Genomic DNA, 17,506 nt, shown 5'->3' on the forward strand with positions numbered 1-17,506 from the left:
GCTAACATTCTTACCCCAAAGTGAATGTATTTGTATGTGTGGATGTATATTTGTATTATGAATGTAATGTACATTTCAATTGTGTTTCGTTTTTGGGTAAATTATATAAAACTACCTCAACTATTGGGTCAATCATAGTTTCATACTCCATCCTTAAAAAATTTCAATGTCATACCTCATCTACAAATTTTTTTACAATTTCATACCTTCCGTTAGTTTTCTATCAATTATTCCGTTAAATAGTGACGTGGCTTGAGACAAGGCCCACTCTCTATTAAAAAAATTTAAAAATTTTAAAAAATTAATGAAATATTAAAAAACTAAAAAAAATCATTTATTTTATTTTTTTTGCATGGGGAACCCACTCCTTATCCCCTCACCCTTTCTTCCCCCTTCCGTCTTCCCCAAACCCAAACCCAAATACCACCCACCCATTCTTCCCGGCTGCCATTCTCTGCCACATTAGCAATCTCATCCACCACTCCCAGCCACTCTTCCCTTACCTTCCTCAACGCCCTCTCTCCGCCGCACCTTGGACCAATTGAGCAGCGCACCCACTGCGTTCTCCTTACTCCTCAAGCTCGACCCAGTCGAGAGATCCAGCAAATCCGCACCCGGCCACCTGTGCGATCATCGCCATGGCGTCTTCTGCGTTGTCTTGGAGGGAGTGGGAGGAGTTGAAGAGGGTTTCGGACAAGTAAGGTATGATGTTGGATTCAACGACGAGGGGTGGCCGGAGAGTAAATTCGGGATCTTGGTGGCGGGGGGGGGGGGGGTGGATTTGAGGGTTTGAAGGGGTAGGGGAAGAGGGCAAAAGTGCTACTGGAGTATAGAGAGGGTCGGTTGACCCGATTTGGTCAAGGCAGAGTTCGGCGGAGTGAAGATGGTGAGAGAGAAGGACTGCGGGATAAGGGACTCAGGTAGTGATCGGCGCAAAGAAGACAGGAGTAGGGTGGGTGGGATCTGGGTTTGGGTTTGGGGAAGACGGGAGGGGGAAAAAAGGGTGAGGGGATAAGGGGTAGGTCCCCCATGCAAAAAAAATATTAAATGATTTTTTTTTAGTTTTTTAATATTAATTAAATTTTTAATATTTTATTAATTTTTTTAATAGAGAGTGGGTCCCGTATCAAGCCATGTCACTATTTAACGAAAGAATTAACAGAAAACTGACGAAAGGTATGAAATTGTAAAAAATTCATAGATGAGGTATGACATTGAAATATTTTAAAGATGGGGTGTGAAAATGTGATTGTACTACCCTAAAATTTAAATATATGAATATGTGGAGAAAAATTGAAAATAAATTGATTTATGGTTATGAAAAATTGAATTGAGAACTTTTAAAGTTTTGTTTTTGGAAATTATTATAATTTACATCGTAAAATTTATCGATAAGTGAAAAAGACGAAAATGTCTTAGTTGGCTTAACGTAATTATACGAGGATGTATTTTATCCTCATATATTTTATCTGATTTCTTGATAATTGAATAGAGAACGACCATACAAGCCCATAGGCGAAAACTGTTCGTGAAATGAAGTTATAATGAAGAAGCTATTAACGATTGAAGTTGAGGGCAAAATAGTCATTTTTCCATTAATTTGGAAGGCTCCAAAAAATCTAGAGCAATGGGAGTGCCACATGTGTCGCTATGATGAATAAGGACAAAGAGAAAAGAGAGGGGGATTGAGAATTGCCCAATCATGAAGAGGGAAAGGAGGGGATCGTGAAAGTAATGTCGACCATCACCACCATCAACCACATCTCCTAAGGCCAGGAACAAAGCCTAAACAGTTTTAGGGGCGGTGGTGTTATGGATTGGTCGAATTGAAGAACACCCAATTTCTAGGGTTCTGGCAGGTTTGAGGGGAATTGAAGTTTTTTCCAGCTAAATTGGGCTTAGTCACAGGTATGAAAATTTCTCCCCTCACTGAGATCTACTTACGTGTAAAATTGGTAATATTTTGAAATAGTTGAATTTTCCGACGAGTCGGGGCGGCCGACCGCCAACTACGAAGGTGCGTGGCCAGTGGGCCACCGATGCTAGTTTACGCTAAATTGATATCTTGATCTCAGATTTGACGCCTGTAGTATGTGATTTGATTATTGTATACCTAGCTTCATTAAGGTGCATTACTTGATTATTATTTGAATTGACGATTTGACCGTTAGATCATCACCAAACTCTAATTCATTATAGAACGTAATATTTGAGGTTAGGAACTGACGGATTGGAAATCCGATTTACAGATCTTTCTGAATTAGATTTCTAAGTTTGTAAAATAAATTGTTGACCTCCCCCTAATCCTAGTAATTGGGGGAGATCCGACCGTTGGATCACTATGAGAATTTAGTATATCATTCTATAAGCATAATAAGGACCTTAGGGAGTTGCAGATTTGAAATCCGATGAGCGGATCTTTCGGATCAAATTACGTAGGGTTGTGGACCCTACCGTTGATCGAGAGTTGACTTTTGGTCAACATGGCTCGTAACATTCTGAATATTAAATTTAGTACTACATGATACTAAGTGAAGTCTAGTGGGCCTACATTGGTCAAAGAGTGACTCGAATTTATGTGATATGGTTATTACCTTGATTTTCTTACATTAATATCGTTTGTGAACATGAAAAGGTTATATAAATGTGATTTCCATTTAAATGAGATTGTTTTATATATATTTAGCCATGAAATGATCGAATTTGATTTATGGTATTTAATAGAATATTAATTAACCATGATTTTATTTTGGGTCTATTACTGTCACATCCCAACCCGGGGTCCACCACATCCTGGGCTCGCTCCACCACCATAACACGATATTGTCCGCTTTGGGCCCCGACTACGCCCTCATTGTTTTGTTTTTGGGAACTCACACGAGAACTTCTCAGTAGGTCACCCATCATGGTAGTGCTCTCGCGCGCTACTCGCTCAACTTCGGAGTTCCTACGGAACCCGAAGCCAGTGAACTTCCAAAAGGCCTTGTGCTAGCTAGGTAGGGATGGGAATATACATATAAGGCTTACAGGATCCACTCCCCTAGGCCATATAGGATGTTACAATTACCGTGAATAGTTTTCGTATAAAATTTATGGGCGTTATAGTGATTCGATTGTGAAAGCTAATGTTGAATATTTCCGTTACTAGAATATTTTTGGAAATGGATAAAAGAATGAATGGTGAACTACGAAGGGCTTGATCTTGCTCAAAGGTACATAGGCCATCTAACAGGGGTTAGATGTAGCCCTAAATAGAATTAATCTTTTGTTGAGAAGTTGTTTTAATAGAAGAAATTTGGGAATTAAATTGATAATTTAATCGTATGTTTTGATTAAAATATGGATATAGTTTTGTGAGGAATTAAGGAATTGAAGTAAAGAATCATGATTAATGGTAGTAAATTAAACAAGAGTTTAAATTGGGCCTATCATCGAAATTATTTCCTAAAAATAAGTATTTCGAGGGTGGGGCGTTACAGTGACTGACCCAATAGTTGAGGTAGTTTTATGTAATTTACCCTTCTTTTTTTGTTTGTAACTTTGTATCACCATTTTAGAAGCCGTATTTGAATGCAAGCATGCAAAAAACAAGTAAATTTTAAATACCTTTTTTATTTGGTATTCAAATGATTTAGTATTCAGAATCGTAAACTGGCATGAACTGAATCGAAACTGGTGTGAACCGAACAATACGATTTTAGTAATAAATTTAAGCAGAACTGCACCGAACTGAATCGTTGATATGTTCCGATTTCAATTCTGGTTTGAGGGTGAAACCACACCGAACCGCACCGTGCCCACCCCTACATTTGGGTTAAAACTTAGTAATTCTCAAATTGAAAAGCTTATATTTCTGGGTCAGTTTAATTTGCAACAGTTCATATCATTTGTCGAGAAGAGCACACCGCTCGACTCTGTAGACGAGGTTGTCGGAGTTGGTTAGAGAGGTTGGTTTCGGCAACCAAGTCGTTAGAGTGCGGGTGACGCAACATGGGAGGGGGTTGGGGGACTAAAGGTCGGAGGTGAGAGAGATATAAAGGAAATCGGAAAGAATGTCACTCCAGGAAAAGGTTCACGCGAAGACAGTAGCTACGCTTGAAGAACCGCATATGTCGAATGGTTTCTGGGGTTGCATTAGCAAGGGTGGCAGACTGTATTAGACACCAGATAGTACTATTTAGTATAAATCCGATGTTTGGTGCCATCTGTACTAAATAAGAACCAAACAAATTAATTCGGACCCACCTATTTTATATGGCTCACACTCACTAGCTTGTACACTCCACAACTTATGTATAATTAGTCTGGTTACTAAAAGAAGCACGCTCGCTGCTTTCTCGATCCCTCTCTTGAATCCTCTTCCACCTACTTGCATTTGCCATCGTCTACGTCAAGAATTTCTCCTCCCTCTTCTCTCTACCTCTTCCCCTCCATTTTTCTCTTTCTCCTTCTGATTCTTTACTTGTACAAGTCACCCTATTCGAATCTAACCCTCTTAGCCCTAATTGATTAGCAACAAAGCAACTGCCTCTAAAACTCAACTGCTTTTGCACATCTAATTGGGTTTCTCATGCAATTTTTCTACAATTTCTTGTATATATTTTGGTCGAATTCGAATCAAGTTCTCTTCAATCTTGATACTAGTTTGGGGAAAAGTTTTAAAAGACGTTATGTACTAGTGGTGCAGCAAGCTGAGGCTGAGTGCCTCGACAACTAGGTTGGGCCTAGGCAAACTTGACGAATTTAATTCAATTTATTATATAACATGAAATAGGTATCTGCTGCTTAGTACTACGGTCTAGTAATATTCATCTTCACTTGTAAGTGAGAGATTTTAGGTTCGATTCTCGCCAAAAGGTGAATTTATCAATGGTATAAGTAAGATGACGAGTATTTACCACCAATTAAGGGTGGTAATAAAAAATACACACGTTTATAATTGAGAGAACATCAAGGTGAATGCAAGTAAGTTCCAATTTTTTACTACATTGAACCCCACGTCCCCCTTCTTCATAGAAAACTATGCTGCTGAGGCTGCATATCCCTCAGTTTCCGAGCCTAACCATGTTCACATCCTTGCTTCAAACTTTAGTCAACTCCATGCTTTGAAATTGTGTATATACTTTTACCATCTTACCCTACACTCTACTCCTTCAAGCTCTCCTGAGCTTTGTTTCTTTATTTTCCTTTTTCATTTTTTTTTTTTTTCTTTCTATTTTTCATTTCAAAACATCACCTTTCAGCTCGCCTAGCCATCATCAGTCATGGATATGGTTCAAGTACAATGCAACCAGGTTGAATCAGGCACAGTCAAGGCTCACTCGAAGCGAACCAGCAATGGTTTTAGCCGGAAATGCGCTGCCTTGGTGAAGGAGCAACGTGCCCGTAATTACATCCTACGCCGCTGCGCCACCATGCTCCTTTGCTGGTACATTCAAGGAGATGACTAGCTAGTTTCACTCTCTTCTTTACACCTTATCCCAGAAAAACTTATTATCTGAGCCCGTCATCATACCTAATGTTTCATCCTCTGATAACATGTTTACGAGATCCACCACTGTTATATGATGCGACTCACATGCATCTCGTGAGAGAGAGGTCACATATACATGTATGATGGGTTCGGTACTCACTAAACCTCACCATCCGGTCTTACTATAGCTTTTTTTCCTTGTACCTACACTACACTACTCCATGGAAGATGCTTGTTTCTGCTGGTTCGGTTTGGTTTCAATTGTTGTGTGGGTTATCTTCTCCTTGCTTTGGAGTGCCACTACTCAGTTTTCTGACCTAATTTTGGGGCCAACCCAACTTAGGTTTGTGGAGCACAGAAGAGGTTAAAATTTATGCCCACACACTTGGTTTTTAACTAGCCGGACCTTCAAAGCATGGACACTGTAGCTGACATGGAGGAGTCTGTTCCTGAAAGGCCTGTTTGATTGACTCATTGCTGCTTCAAGAGTCAATATTTACTAGTACAACTAGTGTATGCTTAATTTTTCCTATTTTTCTTTATTTTTTTCTCCCTTTTTCCTTCTTCCCCTATTTTTTTTGGAGTTTTAGGGGAGAAAATGTTTTCGGATGAGAATTCTCTCCAGATCCTTTTTATGGGAATCCTAGATATCCTCACATCTAACCGTTCATTATATATATTGTGTAGTCAGTTTTTATTAAGTACTATTTGTGTTGAATTTTAAATAATAAAATTCAAATAATTTTTTACCGCACGATGTACAATAAATGACTAAGATGTGAAGATCTTTAGAATTCCCATAATTTAATCTGGATGGAATCCAAATCCAATGTTTTCACCCTCTTTGTCAATGTTGGAGAATATAAAGCTTGTAATCATGGGTTTGCAGGGGATGTTGTAAGAGCAATGGAGCACTTGCTATGTAATAAGTTCTAGTTGCCAACATCTTGGTTTGGCCAAAAATGTATAATAATTTGTAATCATGGGTTTTGCAATGATTGTCATTTGGATTCAAATGTGACTATAATTAGATAAATTGACTCAACACTCTTAAATTTAGCTTTATAATTGTTTGGATTATAAAATATTATGTGACTCTAAATAAGTGTAAGACTTACATGCAACAGATGTATGGTACTTTCTATTTCTCTTTGCATCTCTCATTAATCATGTGATGAGAGATGCAGAGAAGGCGATAAACCGATTGCAGAAAAACCATTCTCCTAAAACAATCAATATGAAATCCACTATAAACAGTAAGTTCTACATCCTTCTTGTACCCCTACATCTCTTATTAATCATGTGATGAGAAATGCAAAGAAGACGATAAACCGGTTGCAGAAAAACCGTTCTCCTAAAACAATCAGTATGAAATCCACTATAAACAGTAAGTTCTACATCCTTCTTGTACCCCTACTCACATACACACAAGGTGTGAAATTCCACTACAAACAGCAAATTCCACATCCAATCTCGTGACCCACTCAAATGGGATGTCGATGGATATGCTGTCAAGTTTGGGAAAATTTGCAGATTCATCAAATGAATGACCTAATAATGCCTGAAAATATATTAGGAAAAATCTAAACAAGGATTTCCCTTAAAATCTAAACAAGGATTTCCCTAGCGTGCCTTGTAATCTAATTCCATGTTTGGATAAGGGAAATAAATTTGGAATTTGGATAAAAATCAAAATTTGTAAATTGACATACACTAATTCCCTTATTTGGATTCATAAACATAGAAATTTAGAATTTCCGCATGAAAAAAAACTTGGAATTTGGAATCTCCAATTCCCAAGTTTAAATTCGATGTAAATAGGTGTCATTTCCCAATTTCTATGATTGAGAGCTTAAATATAATAAATTTTGTATTCAATTTCATTGTTCTTTTAGGATAACCAAACAAGAAAGTTCACAAATTCTAGAAAATAAAATCTCATTAATTCAATTTCCGTCATTTTAAAATTTCTTAGTAATCTTAAATTTCTTTATCCAAACATAATGCTCGTTTGAAAGTACTTTTTAAATGACTAAAAACGTTTTTGATGAAAATGTTTTTTAAACAAATCCTTAGCAATACTAAAAATCTAAGGATTGGTTTGGTATTGTTGTACTTTGAAAAAAAAAACTGCTTCTGTTGTGAGAATAAACAACTATGAAATAAAACAGTAAAATATTTAATAAATTTTTTTATAAAAATGCTTATAACCAAAACAAAACAAAAGCATTGTTAAAGTGTTTGTGAAACACAACATCAACCCAGCATCAACTCTCGTCCATTCATCATGTCACCACGCCACATACTCCAAAATCTGCCTCCGCACACTCTCCGACTACACGGGCCTCGCCAAGATCCCAGCGACCTCGCCCAGGCGACCGTGAACGTCATCCTTGCCCGCGCCTGCCGCATCTCCGGCTTCCTTGCCCAGCTCTCTGCCAACTTCCAGGGGACGAAGATGCAACGCTCAGCGATAGGCGACTGCGTGGACCTGATGTTGTCGTCGGTGGACGAGCTGAGCAAGACGCTCAGCGAGCTGTAGCACCTCCAGGAGGAGACATTTCGGTTCTAGATGAGCAACGCCCAGACGTGGCTCAACGCCGCCTCATGGACGAGGGCACGTGTCTCGATGGGATTCAGGAGGCAGATGTGAAGACCAAGGCCGCGGATGTGAAGCGGAAGATTAAAAGCCGGTTTTTCCAGCTCTGTGTTTTTGACTTTTTTCGTGTGAAAAAAAAGCTGAAGATGAATGTTTATCAAACACAAAAAAACTCTCATCTTTTTTTTATATCTACTTTTGTTCAGAATCAGTACCAAATCAGGACTAAATAGATTCTAAAAAAGTACTTCAAGTGCGTCCTGCAAGAAGCACATATCTAGTGTTTGTTAAAAAAAAACCATTTTAAGTACTTTTGAATCCTAAAATCAATTTCACCTAAAACGTTTTCATTCATTTTAAAAGCAATTCCAAACTAGCTCTAAATCTTTACCACCAATCATGTTTTCAAACTTAAAACTGTTTTAATATTTCCACATGCCATCGGCCAAAATTTCTACAATTGTTCAAAAGGATATGGAACACTTTCAGCTACTAATCCAAAAGTACAAAAGCGATGGGTTTCACCTAGACTTCCATATGCGAGCTATATGTCGACATGGTATTCCTTCTTTGTATTATGCACAGCCCAATATATCTGCAAATTCAATGTCATTTGTCGATCCAATCCTTGAAAAGTAACATCACATAGAGGGGTACATTTACTGCAGCGATGATCATGACCATTAGTAATGTCTGCACCAATCTTCTGGTCACCGTCTTTTTCCTTGATCTGCTTGCTCTAGGCAGTAACTTTGCCAATGAATCAACCACAGAATCCGTATCAGCGTCTCCATTCACAGAAACCTCTATGTCCTGGGAAATATTCTTTCTAGCTGCGGACTGCAGCAGGGCATTACCTCTGCGAGAAAAGTGATATATCAATGGATATATAACAATTACATAAGATAAGAGAAAATCTGTTAATGTAGTTTGGACATGTGAAACGAAGACCTACAAAACCAATGAAATGTTTAGCACACACTCAAATACCATTCCGCCACTCGCCATCTTAAAAACACGCACTTCTTCCGTTGGCACAATATTCCCAAAAGAATAATCACTATAGGGACTCCCTATAATAGCTTATACAACTCGCGTTAACTCAATACACAGGTGATGTGGGACTCGATATGTACATACACAGCCGCATACAAATAGAAATAGGGTATGAAAATGTAGGACAGAAACAAACCTTTCAACTGAGTTTCTCTCGATTGAACGTGCAATAGAAGTGCCTAGGGCTTTCTTGACAAGATGCATTGATCCTTCTGCATCCCAAATCACCTCATATACACAGTTTAGATCTTCAATTTTCTCTTTTGTTCTACTTCTGAAGCTACTGATTACTTGTTTTACAATCCCCATCAAATCACTGCAATGATGCCAAACACTCACACCACTAGATGGGCAAGGCAGGAGAGAAACAAGGGTAAAAACAAATAGTGACAGATACCTGGAAATTTGCGAAAAGACAGGTAAGAGACAGAAACAAAGCCAACGGAAAAGCTTAATCAACACACATCAACATGAAGAGTTACCATAAATAAATGTGTGATTGCATAGGAAGAAAGTACAGATAAGTTAAGATTGCCTCTTCAGAACTGGATGCATTTGAAGGTACAAAATTACTAGCAGACAATAACATGAAAGACGGATACAAGTTTCCGTGCTGCCAACTTACTGTTCCTACAGTGTACTGAAAGGTATTTATCAATAATATATCATGTCCTTGTAAGAATTATACGTCCCAACGCATAGAGTGCTTACCTCCCCCACGGGCCCCGTTTTTGGCTTATGGATCACCCGGCACTGATCTTGCAGACAAGATGCATGATAGAGAGGAAACAGCACTAACCAGTTTAATTGAATCCAATAAGTAGTTTGAAGATTCCTCTGTAATGTAATTCCGATTCCTGTAAAATTGTACAGAATCCTTGGCTGCCACCTACCAAACTTGCAAGATAATGTAGCTTTATGATTTCACTTGTCCAAAACACAAGACGGGAAAACACTTACATTACTTCTTGACCATTGGCAGATCGCAGAATCCGCTAAGCATTTAAAGTACAAATAAAAAACATCATGAGTTTAAATACTAAACATCGTGAGTTTAAAAACATTGTGAGTACAAATAAAATACATCGTGAGTTTAAATACTGGTAAACTCAGCATCTGAAAAGCCATTACAATCTGTCCAATCTCTTCGATCCAATGGAATATGGGTCAATAAAACCCTTGGATACGGTTGAACATCTACAACAATTTAAATAATTAGATGAATTAATGGAATATGTTCGTTGATCTTTCGTATATGGTTTCTCTAGAAAATTATGCAAAGTTCACACTCAGATCGTCTTCATTTCAATAATATGCGCATGTAATACTAACACAACAAAAAAGTTTTTAAGCAATGAGCAAGACAAACAAGTAACTGTCAGAGTAGTTCTAGACCAAAACTTAAGTTATTATTTAATGGCAACATAACAAAAATACCTTTTCCTTACGAGAGTGGAGAACTCCATAGCCAATGTCATGGTTTCCAGTAAGGTGGTAAACTAGGATATTTAAATATCTGTCTCGCACCCTCAGAGAAAAAATATGTCACAGACGGATTAACGACTCATTCCACCTAAAATCAAGCAAACAACGTCAATGCCATTCCACAGAATACAGCAAAGTCAAGCCAAGATTGGAACAACAAAGAACCTAACTTTAGCAAGTCAAGCAACAATTTTTAAAGAAAACCCAACAATTCCGAGCTAATTCGATATAAAGCCATCAGATGAAGCAATAAAATCAACTAAAACATCAACAAAGAAAGCACATTTCACTGAAACAGCAAAAAAACCATTGGGCTCACTTACTCTTCATCTGAAAGATAAGGACCGCTGTCGAAATAATCACCCAAAATGAAAATCACATTGGGCCAGAGAGGAAGTACAGATTGGTGAAACGCTCTGCGCATGTACAGGTCGGTGAAGAACTGCGCCAATGCAATGACTCACCAAAGCATTTTTCCCACAAAAGTTGTGCACCAAGATTTTTTCAAACCCCTTTGCCTCCCACACTCTTAGTGATGTCTCCCTCATGAAGGTGGCAATTATGCAGACATCACTCTTGTGAGCTTTTGCCTTTTCAAATCCAAATCCAAGACACTGCGGTGCGATAGCGTGAGTGACGTTCCTCCTGACTAAATTTCAGAATCTTCTCCTTTGTGATTCTGATCGTCCTTGAATATCAGTATCAATAACATCGTCTTTCTTTTCACACACACAAAACAAAAAAAAAACGAAAAAAAAAGAGAAAAGCCTCTGTAAATTATATTATCATGGCAGGGATAATCAATTCATATCAGGAATGCGTAAAACCAATTCAGTAATCATACCGAAATGTTCAGTGACATCTGCAATTCTGCATTCCCAAAGATTTATGTAATTTGCACTCCGGATTAACAGAACTAGTGATGTGTGCATCAGCAGGTGTCTCAAAATTGAGAAATGTACACAGAATGACTTTATGAAATCAATTGCGATCAATCCAATGTACGGATATCACAATCAGGTTCTTCTGCACGATTCCTGTTCAGAGAAGGGGTGAAAGTCTAAGACAGAAAGATCGCTGTCGTGCAAAAATTCATGTTTTCTGTAATAAAAGAGTTGGAAATGCCAAGCCTCAGAGGTTTAGACAAAACTATAGCTGCCTCATAGATCTTTAAAGCAATATCATTTAGACAAGTAATGTGGTGAAATTCTGCAACAATAAACCCAAAATATTCATGTGCAAACATACATATAAATACTTTCTTAACAAGTGTCAAAGGAAAAAAAATAATGTACTAGTCTTTATCTTCATGTTGATGGGATGTCCCTACATCTTTCAGCCAACTGATAACTTCCTTGATTGTAGGTCTCTTAAGAGGGTTCTGGTTGACACACAAGCAAGCAACATCAAGAACCTGCAGCATCTCTTCTTCAAAGCCTTTCCCTCTCAGGAAAGGATCGAAAACTTCTTCCGGTTTGCCTTCTCTCCTCATCTGCTGCACCCAGCCAACCAACTCTCTTGACCCCCTTGACTTGCATACCTCAAAAGGCCTTTTTCCGGTTAGCAGCTCAAGCATGACAACCCCGAAACTGTACATATCTCCTCTCAAAGTGGCCACCCATGCTTGTCCATACTCTGGAGGAATGTAACCAAGAGTTCCAACAAGCTCAGTTGTAACATGAGTCTGGTACGGAAGAATCAACCGGGACAATCCAAAATCAGCAACATGTGCTTGAAATTTATCATCCAGGAGGATGTTGCTTGACTTGATATCACGATGCACAATGTGCGGCTCACATATTTGGTGCATGTAAGCCAACCCACAGCCTGCTCCTCGCAGAATATCCAGTCGAATTGGCCAATCTAATTGGGAAGGACCATCCACTTTCTCATGTAACCAGTAATCCAGACTTCCATTCTCCATATACGAATACATTAATAGGCGAACGCCATCATGCACACAATAACCTTGCAGGGAAACCAGATTCTCATGTTGGGCAGTGGACAGTGCCTCAACTTCTGCTGTGAATTCCCTTTCCACCAGACCCAAGTCTCCTGAGAGTTTCTTAACAGCTAGCCTGGTCCCATTTGCCAACGTTGCTCTGTAAACCAGACAAAAACCTCCACACCCGATGATGTTTGCTTGACTGAAATTGTCAGTTGCCTTCAAGATTTCAGTTATACTAAGATCCTTGATTTCATTGGTCTTGGTTGGGAACAGTATGACTAAGCTGGTATCCTTGTCAAGCTCAGGAGCAACAACAGTAGATTGGCTAGACATGGTCTCGAATTCCGTCTTGTCAGTATCTCCTCTGGGAATGATTTTTCTATTAGACAACATCCACACTACTAACAAGACAACAATAAATACAATGCCAAAACAGATCCCGAAGGTGAGCCCAATAAGAAGGTTTCTGTTAGATCTTCGACCAGCAGGTGATAAAGGTTGAGGGCAAGTGATGTGAGCAGTTGGAGGGCCGCATAGTCCAGCATTCCCTTCAAAGCTGGAGTTCATAAAAGTATCAAACTGACCTCCAGATGGTACAAGTCCCTGAAGATCATTGTATGCCACACTGAAGGAAGACAAGAAATGCAGACCTTTGAGAGAAGCAGGGATTTCACCGGATAGATGGTTATTGGAGAGGTCCAATTTCTCTAAGTTGGTCAGGTTAGAAATCTGTTCCGGGATGCAGCCAGTGAAGTTGTTATGACTGAGGTCCAACACATGAATATACTTCAATTGACCAATCTCAATGGGCATACTGCCAGTAAGGCTATTGTTACCCAAATATATTGCCGGGGGGAGGTTGGACAACTGATTGTACTGCTGATTAGTAGCACTGTTGGGCTTCACAAAGACAGGCAACTCTAGATAACTTCTGTCCACTATATCACTAGCCTCTTTCAATGTCAAAGCTTGCATCCAGCAGAACTCAAGAGGAAATCCTCCTCTAAGGTGGTTATTAGACAAATCTACGTAGAAAAGGTTGTGCAGACTGCCCAACCAACCGGGGATCGAACCGGTTATAAAATTAAACGACAAGTCCAAGACTTCAAGATTTGTAACATTGGCTAGCCAGGTGGGTACTTGACCTGTGAATTGGCAACCCCCGATAGCAAAAACCTGAAGATTTTGGAATCCAACTGGGGCTCCAAGGCTTTTATCATCTGGCAAAGCCTCATTCCAAAAATTCTTCGACAAGATCAGAGTGGTCAGATTCTTGCAACCCTTCAGATTCCTAAAAGCCCCCGCGGCATTTGTCAGGTTGTTGGTAGAGATGGACAGGAAAGACAACGATTCTAACGCAACTATTTCAGGTGATATCTCACCTGTGAGCTGGTTGCTAGCCAATCTAATAGCAGTTAAGGACCTGCAGGAGTAGAGGCTTCGAGGTAACTCACCAATGAAGTTGTTGTTGCCAAGGTCCAGAGTGGCGAGGCGTTGGAGAGTGGAAAAATTGAAGGCAGAGAGCTGTCCATTTAAGTTGTTAACCCGCAAATTCAGGGTGGATAGATTTGTGCAGTTAGTGAGGGACGGAGGCAAGGCACCTGTCAAGTTGTTGATGTGGAGGAGCAGATTCTCCAACCTGAAAAGGATACCAATATCCCCAGGGATTTTCCCAAAGAAGTTGTTTGAATAAAGCTCGAGGATCCTGAGATTGGTGAGGTTCATGATGCCATCACTGATGGGTCCAGAGAGACTATTGACAGGCAGAGAGAGCTGTTGGAGTTCAGCAAGCATAAAAATTTCATCAGGGAGAGAACCATTGAGGGCATTGAAGCCTGCCCGAAAAGTTTGGAGCCTCGAACACAATCCGATTCCTGGGGGAATTGGGCGAGTAAATTTATTGAAGGACAAGTCCAAGAAGGTAAGGGAAGTGTGATTCCCGCCACTGATGACCGGTATCGGTCCCGAAAAGCTGTTGTTGCTGACATTGAAAACGGACACTGAAGGGACGAGGATCGAAGCTGGGATTGTTCCATTGAAGAAGTTGCTGGACAAGTTTATAATCTGCAGGTGGCTGCTTTCATTGGAGGATTGTGGGAAGCGGCCGATGAGACGATTGAAGCTCAAGTCAATGACCTCAAGACTTGGGAGGGAAGAAAGCAAGTCGTCTGGGAGAGAATCCAAGAGGGAATTGTGGGAAAGATTGAGGTGGGTGAGACGGGTGAGGTTGGTGATGGCCGGAGAGACGACACCGGATAAGCCTCTCCTGGGCAGAGAAAGCCGGACGACGCGGCTGTGCTCAACCGGGTCGCAGGTGACTCCATCCCAAAGGCAGCAGTCAGTGGAAGCAGACCAATTCAACGGTGTGTTGAAGGGCAAGGACAAAAGAGCGTCGCGATCGAGCCGGTCGCATGCAGCAGAGGCAGAGCAAGGAAGAATAAGAAGGACGAGAACCCATTGACCCAAAAAGCAGAGAAGACGAAAGGTTGGTGGTGTTGGTATTGCTGGGACCTTCACCTGCTGCTTGTCGTGTTTCATCCGAACAGGAGAAGAAGACATGAAGACTCTTTCTCTCTCACTCAATCACATCACCATCAATACTATAATCACAATCAATTGGAATCATAGAAGAAGCTGCAGCGGGAATAGTACCAATCTAGACAAGAAAAAGAAAAAAGGAAAATGGGGCACTGATGTGCTTGTTCTTGTTGTGAAAGCCCGACGAAAACGATGAATTAGAGACGCGACGGAGGAGATGAAGAAGACAGCGCAGCAAATGGGTCTCGAGTCAGGTCAGTCGCGGGTGCCTGATTGAAGATTGGGGTTGGTTGGTCAATTTGGTAAGCAATGGATTTGTGGATATTTGGATATTTCGGAATGTTGCGGGGAGGGAGGGGGAGAGAGAGAGTGTGTGCGCGCGCGCGTGTGTGAAGGTTGAAAACTTCCAAGGTAAGAGGCGTAATTCTCCGTTCCATACTTTTGGTAACTCTTTTTTAGTTTAAAATTGTCTTTGAAAGTCTTGAGTAGTACAGGCTCTTTCAAATGAGTTTTTTTTTTTTTTTTTTTTTTCTAATTTTGTTTATTGTCAAGTGTGTTGATTTAATACCGACAGAAAAATTGAATGATTTTATTGTTAGATTGTAACTCGTGCCACAAGTAAACTGAGTTCCTAGTCAATAAACTGTGCCGTAAAGGGTTTAAAATTTATGTTAAGTTCTTTTCAATGTTTTATTATATAAAGGACTTTAAATATTTTCTCTGTGTATGGTAAGTGATAACCACAAACTTTGGACCTTGGTTCAACTAAGTTTGCAATTCTCGTATAAATACAATCATAGAATGTGTGAAAACTATATGAAAATGAAAAGAAGGAGATGAAACAAAATTAAACACTTATCTAATATTCAACAACAAAGTAATAACTTGAAAAGAAATGAGAAATACAGGCACCATCGTATCGAGCAAGTTGTAGACCTATTCGGCGAGTTCTTGCTAGTGGATGAAGTGCTTTTAAGGGAAGTTTTAATGTGGGAAATCGATGCTATAGGCAATGCAGCAAAGCTTTAACATAAATGCAATTACAAAGTCGTCAATTTACAAAAGGAATTAGGAAGGGTAGTGTGCAAGTGTTCCTGTCTTCTGCCTTTGTACTGCCTTTTATAGAACATTTCATTCTTTCAGTTGTTGATGTGATTGTTGTCAGAGGAGAAAATTTTACTTTGCAACTTTATCTTCACAGAACTACAAAAATGCCATCAGAAGGCTCTTTTCTTCCGTAAAAAACGACTGAGTTAATCGCGTAGTGTGCCGCCCAGGATTCCACGTGGAAAGTACTTGGACTTGTGCACTATTCATTTTTGCTAAATTAAATGCCCAACTGTGTTTTAGAATAACAAAATTGGACCTTGGACCGATGTTTATTTTAAATCCAAACAATTTTGTATGTTTTTGCACCTTCCATTGAACCGACCAGGCTTGGTATCTTCAAATCTTCCTACTCAGTCTTGGATCTAATTTGTTTATTTAATTTTTCTGATGTAGCACATTTATTTCTTTGAATACTATTTGTGGTTTTTGTCTGACTGTGTAACTGACATTGATAATTCTTTCAGCATTTGTTAATTTTCGGAGCAGGTTGGATGTTGGAGTTTTGCCTAATTAACAAAGTGTCAATACCCTGTTAATAGGGCGTTGGTGCTAATTCTTCCATGTAATGTAAAAGTGCAAGTTTGTGATTTTTAAAGTATCCGTTACCACCTTTGAAAATCATGCCCCTATTTTTTTCGTCTATCTTTTCTTATTTAGTGAAGTCTTGTGGCTTAAAAGTAGAGTTATGGCTTTCTAATTGTAAAGATATTATATTTGTATTAATATTGAGCTTTGTCCTATAAAAACATCAATTTTCAATCAAATTTCGACATTTCGTTTTGTGTAATTTTTTTGCATAAAAAAAAATTGTATATTTTTTAGAATTAACAGTCATCTTTTGTCATAGTAGAAGTTTTTTTTTTTTACTAAACCAATTTTAACATTTAAGCCAATACGAACGATAAATGCTTTCAAATGGGGTCCTCGAATTGGAATATATTTGTACACATATCGTAGGCATCGCTCGATAGACAAAATTGGCTTGAATATGATTATTCATAATAATAAAGGCATTTTCGAGGAAGAAAGAGAGATGGTTACTTTGAAGAAAATATATCCTTAAAAGGGACAACCATTCTTCATGAGTGATCTTCTTTTTTCTTAAAAGGGATCAATTGGTGGCTTCACCATGGTAGTCCATCCTTCAGAGACCAGAAAGACTCACATATGCATTTTAACCTCCCCTTGGCCACCATCGTGCGATTCACCAACGTCAAAAGTCGAACCTAGGACATGTCGTGTAAAATACGGGTCTAGAATTTATCCCCAACCACTGGGCCACCGCATGGTGTTTCTT

The 17,506-nt window shown here is 39.3% G+C and overlaps 2 protein-coding genes across 2 annotated transcripts; both read right to left on the reverse strand.

Annotated features, from left to right (window-relative positions):
- Window positions 1–8,402: 8,402 nt before the first annotated feature.
- On the reverse strand, window positions 8,403–10,606 carry LOC137709059 (uncharacterized). The gene is made up of 6 exons (XM_088688483.1): window positions 10,566–10,606; window positions 10,316–10,325; window positions 9,928–10,017; window positions 9,664–9,768; window positions 9,265–9,593; window positions 8,403–8,931 (listed from the first exon to the last, which is right to left on the reverse strand). Exons 1-6 carry the CDS (start codon window positions 10,604–10,606, stop codon window positions 8,682–8,684), a joined length of 825 nt encoding a protein of 274 aa, XP_088544609.1. The 3' UTR covers window positions 8,403–8,681.
- Window positions 10,607–11,751: 1,145 nt separating this feature from the next.
- Window positions 11,752–15,425, reverse strand: LOC137708415 (tyrosine-sulfated glycopeptide receptor 1-like). The gene has a single exon (XM_068447489.2). It carries the CDS (start codon window positions 15,118–15,120, stop codon window positions 11,908–11,910), a length of 3,213 nt encoding a protein of 1,070 aa, XP_068303590.2. The 5' UTR covers window positions 15,121–15,425; the 3' UTR covers window positions 11,752–11,907.
- Window positions 15,426–17,506: the final 2,081 nt, after the last annotated feature.

This window comes from Pyrus communis, chromosome 17 (assembly GCF_041283825.1).
Source record: "Pyrus communis isolate YQ-2024b chromosome 17, ASM4128382v1, whole genome shotgun sequence".
Classification (NCBI taxonomy): Eukaryota; Viridiplantae; Streptophyta; class Magnoliopsida; order Rosales; family Rosaceae; genus Pyrus; species Pyrus communis.

Coding starts and splice junctions, on each gene's coding strand:
- LOC137709059 (XM_088688483.1), bottom strand. CDS start 10,606: ATGACATTGGCTATGGAGTTCTCCACTCTCGTAAGGAAAAG. Junction 9,769..9,927: donor TATTGGATTCAATTAAACTG/GTTAGTGCTGTT, acceptor AATACCTTTCAG/TACACTGTAGGAACAGTAAG. Junction 9,594..9,663: donor ATGCATCCAGTTCTGAAGAG/GCAATCTTAACT, acceptor TCTTCATGTTGA/TGTGTGTTGATTAAGCTTTT.
- LOC137708415 (XM_068447489.2), bottom strand. CDS start 15,120: ATGTCTTCTTCTCCTGTTCGGATGAAACACGACAAGCAGCAGGTGAAG.